General features: G+C 39.5%; 2 protein-coding genes across 2 annotated transcripts in view; both read left to right on the top strand.

Moving 5' to 3' along the window:
- Positions 1–2,849: 2,849 nt before the first annotated feature.
- On the top strand, positions 2,850–4,026 carry LOC113809487 (NPC intracellular cholesterol transporter 2). Its single transcript, XM_027361101.2, has 4 exons — positions 2,850–3,008; positions 3,144–3,248; positions 3,447–3,631; positions 3,826–4,026. Exons 1-4 carry the CDS (start codon positions 2,942–2,944, stop codon positions 3,907–3,909), a joined length of 441 nt encoding a protein of 146 aa, XP_027216902.2. The 5' UTR covers positions 2,850–2,941; the 3' UTR covers positions 3,910–4,026.
- A 2,571-nt stretch (positions 4,027–6,597) lies between these two features.
- Positions 6,598–7,500, top strand: part of LOC113809493 (NPC intracellular cholesterol transporter 2) — a 1,207-nt gene continuing 304 nt past the window's right edge. Inside the window, exons 1-3 of the mRNA XM_027361107.2 lie at positions 6,598–6,784; positions 6,920–7,024; positions 7,223–7,407. Of these exons, the coding sequence (XP_027216908.2) occupies positions 6,613–6,784; positions 6,920–7,024; positions 7,223–7,407 (462 nt within the window). The 5' untranslated portion in view covers positions 6,598–6,612. The remainder of the gene's footprint in view (positions 6,785–6,919; positions 7,025–7,222; positions 7,408–7,500) is intronic.

Here is a 7,500-nt window from a genome sequence, read left to right as displayed (position 1 = left end):
TTAAAGGACGGATATTAACATAAAGGGATAAAATAAGATAAACGTAGAAAATGGAAAAAGATAAACACATAAGTGTAGAGATAAAGGTAAAGCATTTGATGTTCAAATTTCCAGGGAAATCTCTCTCTTCTTCCGCTTCCTCCAAAAGACGCCGTCGATGACCCTCATTTCCTGTCCTCCGTCTCTGCCATGTTTCCATTCGCGAAGCTCTCAGTGTCTGATTTCATGAAGCTGTCATGAAGGACCTGTTAAGCAGTAAAGGATTTTTGGTCATGTCTTTTTATTCACATATAGAAACTCCTTTTTACTGAATGGTTAATCCAAACTCATAGCAAAAATGTGCGAATTGCAAATATGTGCGAATTTTAGTCATCTTTGTCGATTTCTGCAATTCGCATTTCCTAATCCACCCCCCACCCCCGGGTTTTATATTGATGGCATAAGAAACGTGACAGAACAGACCTCTCGGTAAGCACATAACCTTTTCTTTATAATTCTTGTCCTCTTTTGGCATTTTTTTTTCAAATACGATGAACTCCATTATGAACTAGAATTACTGGTATAGGCCTATATTTGATATTTTCGCTAGGTCTTTACTTAACTATAGTTGCATTAAGAATTCACAAAATAAATTATCGGCCTAACCATGTTATTGTAAAAACTATTTTAAGTTGATGCAGGAAATAGACAGGTCCTATACCAGCAAAATTAGAAAACTTTTCCAGTCAAAGTTCTGGAAACGGGTTTGGGATCCTAAGGCATAAGAGAATCGAATTTCATTTGATGACTCGATTTTTTATTTATTTATTTTTTTCAAAATGGCGACTCAGATATAAAATGGCGTTTTTAAAAGGAAAACATGCATAAATTGAGAGTATGCTCACGTTAAATGAAAGTTTTTGGGTTCTTTAAACTGAAAAAAAACTAGTTTTTATGTTTTTTTGAAAGATGTATGCATATACATATATATATATATATATATATATATATATATATATATATATATATATATGTTTACATGCATGTGTGTATGTATGTATGTATATATATATATATATATATATATATATATATATATATATATATATATATTTATATATATATATATTTGTATGCATATATGTGTATATAAAATATATATATATATATATATATATATATATATATACATATATATATACATATATATATATATATATATACATATATATATGTATATATATATATATATATATATATATATATATATATATATATATATATATATATATATATATATATAGATGTATATATATATACAAGAGTGTGTGTATAAATATATATATATATGTATATATATATATATATATATATATATATATATATATATATATATATATATATATATATATATATATATATATATATATATGTTTGTATGCATGTGTGTGTATGTATATATATATATATATATATATATATATATATATATATATATATATATATATATATATATATATATATATATATATATATATATATATATATATATATATATATATATATATATATATATATATACCCACACACACATAAATTTATATGTGTATATATGTATATATATGTATATGTACATATATAGGAACCAAAGAGGAAATATTAAAGGTTTTGAAATGTCTATTACTTTTAATATTTCGTCTTCCCGACACCAGCTGCCAAGACTACTTGGCGTGGATGCCTCTAAGCAATCCCTCATCCCGTAATTGCCCGGGCAACGACGACAGCACGACCGCGAGTGTGACCTTGGGGAAGACTCCGGCCATGGCTGCCCAGACACTTTCTTTGGGATTAGGATCGGGCGATTTGGGCGGATGTGGCACAGTGTCATCTCGTGGAAACCCTTCTCTTTGTGGCGGTTTCGAAGTCTCTCTGCTGCAGTGTGAAGCCAAGTCCCGCCGGATGTTGCCAGCAGAACAGGTGGGTTCCGCATCCCTTGCAGCAGTTATGGCCTGTTTCATGAAAATAATGAAAATAAATATATAAGAAAATGAAACTCATTGTTTAGTTTTTAACTTTCTTCTTGTAGCTACTAAAACTTCTACAATATTATTGGGAGACTCAAGATGCTTATAAACACGACCACTGTTTATGCTATCAAAATAATTTAGCAAATTCTACTGGCCTACTGCCTTCTCTGTCTTCTAATCTAAGCCTATTCTGAGTAGATAAGGTAGAGTTACATCAAAGGATTTATATTTAGTAGTAATATCCGTTTTTCCTTTGGCCTCTTTTACTACAACGAAAGCAAAAGGAAATAAAATGCTAAACCCACCACATTTCGTTCGAAAACCATTTTTTTTTCTGTGGATGTAATAATAATAATCATAATAATAATAAAACACTTGGGGTGATACCGTATAAAAGAGGATTTCAATTTTCTCGAAAAAAACTGGATTTTGCATTTCATTTGTTCACACGACCTAGTTTTTTTGTGATCTGTTACGTAATCAAAGCGTGTGAGAACCTCCCCATCTGTTGCATGGAGAAACACTGGATGGCAACATCTATCTTTTATAAATAAACTTGATGTTTCATATCAACCCCTTGTGCTGGCCTTACTGATTGAGGGTGATATTGTGAAAATTTTGCATGTCCTATTTAAGCATTAGCATCTCAACTTTGGGATTTTTAACTAATTTCATTCATATAATAAAATAACGACGACAGCAGACTTCCCTGTCAGACGATCACACCCGAGTGATAGCGCTGCAACGCCGTGAGAAGACTGACAGCTGATGCTCTTGGGAGAACGTCTCGGGAAGGGAAGCTGACACCTGCTGCCTCCCGAAGGGGGCCTATGCCTGCTGGAACCGCAAACCCTTATTTAAGCGGCCGAGAAGGAAAGCGACACTCACACTGCCTGATCCACATTCGCCTTCCCCTCAAAGTCCTCCTCAGAAACATGCGTGCCATCCTCCTTGCTCTGAGTGTGGCGTCCTTCGCCTCCGCTACGATCTTCCAGGATTGCGGTGAGTCCTCAGGTCCTGCTTAGGAGAATAACCACAATACTTCGCTTTTGTAAGACGTTAAAGTAGTTTATTTGTGCCAATATGATGCATACGTCCGTTGTATGGTGCCACTGATGGAAAACGGTCGTGTTCCAGGCTCGGTCGGCACCGACGTGGTCCTCAACGTGGAGAACTGCGAGCTGCCTCCGTGTCTGCTGGAACGCGGCTCCACCTACGACGTCAACATCCAGTTCACGTCCAGTAAGTCACGTCATTTCAGTCACATCCATGGACACAAAAGAGAATATTATGAATGATCACCTTTGTCTGCGATATGAGATGTTTACATATCTAACACCGAGTGACTCAGTGAGGTTCCTCCCATGAAAAAACAACTGCAAACTCATCAGCCATCGTCGAAAAATATGTTTGTGAATTAACACTCGAGATTTGGAGCAGGCCAGACCTCGGACGCGCTGACCATCGACGCCTCAGCCAACCTGGCCGGCATCAACGTCCCTTGGCCCGGAATAGACACCGACGGATGCAAGCAGCTGGAAGGAGGCTCCAACCCGTGCCCTTACAGCAGCGGGAGTCGCGTCGACTGGACCATGCCGGTGGCCGTCCTTAGCGAGTACCCAGCGGTGAGTGCCACGGGGGAGGGGAAGAGGGGAGAGAGGGAAGAAGAGAGAGGGAGGGTGAGGAGAGCGACGGGGGAGGGGGAAAGCAGAGAGGCAAAAGGTGACATCAAAACAGATGAAGGAAAGTGAGTATATAGCCATCCTGCTTGTCCCTATTGAGTTCTGTGTCCCTGACTGACGAGGTCCTGCATCCTCAGCTGTCGACCGTCGTGACGTTCAAGCTGAAGAACGCCGCCGGGGAGCCTGAGGCGTGCACGGTGGTTCCCGTGACCCTCGTGTAGCGTGGCTGCCTGACCCGCCTCCGGGCCTTCTGCAGGACCAGTCGACTCGGGGCCGAGCGCCTCCAGAGCACATGAACACAGTGAACAACTTTCGTTACCAATAAAGATAATTTGCCATAACTGGTTTTTCTTTTCTTTACCTCGATGCTTAAGACAGAGGTGAAGGGAATAGACAAATAATACGAGAAAATTTCAGACGATGCATGTCAAAGTATCAAGTATCTTAAAGGACGGATATTAACATAAAGGGATAAAATAAGATAAACGTAGAAAATGGAAAAAAGATAAGCATAAGTGAAGAGATAAAGGTAAAGCATTTGATGTTGAAATTTCCACGGAAATCTCTCTCTTCTTCCGCTTCCTCCAAAAGACGCCGTCGATGACCCTCATTTCCTGTCCTCCGTCTCTGCCATGTTTCCATTCGCGAAGCTCTCAGTGTCTGATTTCATGAAGCTGTCATGAAGGACCTGTTAAGCAGTAAAGGATTTTTGGTCATGTCTTTTTATTCACATATAGAAACTCTTTTTTTTACTGAATGATTACAGCCCAAACCTATCGCAAAAATGTGCGAATTGCAAATATGTGCGAATTTTAGTCATCTTTGTCGATTTCTGCAAGTCGCATTTCCCAATCACCCCTCCCCTCAATTTTATATTGATGGCATAAAAACGTGACAGAACAGACCTCTCGGTAGGCACATAACTTTTTCTTTATAATTCCTGTCCTCTTTTGGCATTTTTTCAAATATGAACAATCTTTGTGTTAACTCGACTACGATGAACTCCATTATGAACTAGAATTACTGGTATAGGCCTATATTTGATGTTTTCGCTAGGTCTTTACTTAACTATAGTTGTATTAAGAATTCACAAAATAAATTATCACGGCCTAACCATGTTATTGTAAAAACTATTTTAAGTTGATGCAGGAAATAGACAGGTCCTATACCAGCAAAATTAGAAAACTTTTCCAGTCAAAGTTCTGGAAACGGGTTTGGGATCCTAAGGCATAAGAGAATCGAATTTCATTTGCAGCCTTTTGATTTTTTTTCCTTTTCAAAATGGCGACTCATATAAAATGACGTTTTTAAAACAAAATATACATAAATTGAGTATGCTTACATGAAACGCAAGTTTTGGGGTTCTTTAAACTGAAAAAAACTAGCCTTTTTATATGTTTTTGAAAGATGTATGCATATACATATATTTATACATTTATATACATATGTATACATATGCATATCCATATATATATATATACACACACACACACACACACACACACACACACACACACACACACACACACACACACACACACACACACACATATATATATATACGTATGTATATATACATACATATATATATATATATATATATATATATATATATATATATATATATATATATATATATATACATATATATACATACCCACACACACATATATTTATATGTGTATATATGTATATGTACATATATAGGAACCAAAGAAGAAATATTAAAGGTTTTGAAATGTCTATTACTTTTAATATTTCGTCTTACCGACACCAGCTGGCAAGACTACTTGGCGTGGATGCCGCTAGGCACTCGCCCCCATCCCGTAATTGCCCGGGCAACAACGGCAGCACGACCGCGAGTGTGACCTTTGGGGAAGACTCCGGCCATGGCTGCCCAGACACTTTCTTTGGGATTAAGGTCTGGCGATTTGGGCGGATGTGGCACAGTGTCATCTCGTGGAAACCCTTCTCTCTGTGGCGGTTTCGAAGTCTCTCTGCTGCAGTGTGAAGCCAAGTGCCGCCGGATGTTGCCAGCAGAACAGGTGGGTTCCGCATCCCTTGCAGCAGTTATGGCCTGTTTCATGAAAATAATGAAAATAAATATATAAGAAAATGACAACTCATTGTTTAGTTTTTAACTTTCTTCTTGTAGCTACTAAAACTTCTACAATATTATTGGGAGACTCAAGATGCTTATAAACACGACCACTGTTTATGCTATCAAAATAATTTAGCAAATTCTACTGGCCTACTGCCTTCTCTGTCTTCTAATCTAAGCCTATTCTGAATAGATAAAGTAGAGTTACATCAAAGGTTTTATATTTAGTAGTAATATCCGTTTTTCCTTTGGCATCTGTTACTACAACGAAAGCAAAAGGAAATGAAGTGCTAAACCCACCACATTTCGTTCGAAAACCAGATTCTTCCGTGGATGTAATAATAATGATGATAATAATAAAACACTTGGGGGTGATACCGTATAAAAGAGGATTTCAATTTTCTCGAAAAAAAAACTGGATTTTCCATTTTATTTGTTCACACGACATAGTTTTTTGTGATCTGTTACGTAATCAAAGCATGTGAGAACCTCCCCATCTGTTGCATGGAGAAACACTGGATGGCAACATCTATCTTTTATAAATAAACTTGATGTTTCATATCAACCCTTTGTGCTGGCCTTACTGATTGTGGGTGATATTGTGAAAATCTTGCATGTCCTATTTAAGCATTAGCATCTCAACTTTGGGATTTTTAACTAATTCCATTCATATAATGAAAATTGCGACGACAGCAAACTTCCCTGTCAGACGATCACACCCGAGTGATAGCGCTGCAACGCCGTGAGAAGACTGACAGCTGATGCTCTTGGGAAAACGTCTCGGGAAGGGAAGCTGACACCTGCTGCCTCCCGAAGGGGGCCTATGCCTGCTGGAACCGCAAAGCCTTATTTAAGCGGCCGAGAATGGAAGCGACACTCACACTGCCTGATCCACATTCGCCTTCCCCTCAAAGTCCTCCCCAGAAACATGCGTGCCATCCTCCTTGCTCTGAGTGTGGCGTCCTTCGCCTCCGCTACGATCTTCCAGGATTGCGGTGAGTCCTCTGGTCCTCCTTGGGAGAGGAACCAGAATACTTCGCTTTTGTAAGACGTTAAAGTAGTTTATTTGTGCCAATATGATGCATACGTCCGTTGTATGGTGCCACTGATGGAAAACGGTCGTGTTCCAGGCTCGGTCGGCACCGACGTGGTCCTCAACGTGGAGAACTGCGAGCTGCCTCCGTGTCTGCTGGAACGCGGCTCCACCTACAACGTCAACATCCAGTTCACGTCCAGTAAGTCACGTCATTTCAGTCACATCCATGGACACAAAAGAGAATATTATGAATTATCACCTTTGTCTGCGATATGAGATGTTTACATATCTAACACCGAGTGACTCAGTGAGGCTCCTCCCATGAAAAAACACCTGCAAACTCATCAGCCATCGTCGAAAAATATGTTTGTGAATTAACACTCGAGATTTGGAGCAGGCCAGACCTCGGACGCGCTGACCATCGACGCCTCAGCCAACCTGGCCGGCATCAACGTCCCTTGGCCCGGAATAGACACCGACGGATGCAAGCAGCTGGAAGGAGGCTCCAACCCGTGCCCTTACAGCAGCGGGAGTCGCGTCGACTGGACCATGCCGGTGGCCGTCCTTAGCGAGTACCCAGCGGTGAGTGCCACGGGGGAGGGGAAGAGGGGAGAATGGGAAGAGAGAGGAAGGGTGAGGAGAGAGAGGGGGAAGGGGGGAAAGCAGAGAGGCAAA

The sequence above is a fragment of the Penaeus vannamei genome, chromosome 40 (genome assembly GCF_042767895.1).
Source record: "Penaeus vannamei isolate JL-2024 chromosome 40, ASM4276789v1, whole genome shotgun sequence".
Taxonomy (NCBI): domain Eukaryota; kingdom Metazoa; phylum Arthropoda; class Malacostraca; order Decapoda; family Penaeidae; genus Penaeus; species Penaeus vannamei.
Note: the sequence above shows the minus strand (reverse complement) of the source record. Positions and strands in the feature narration are given on the sequence as shown.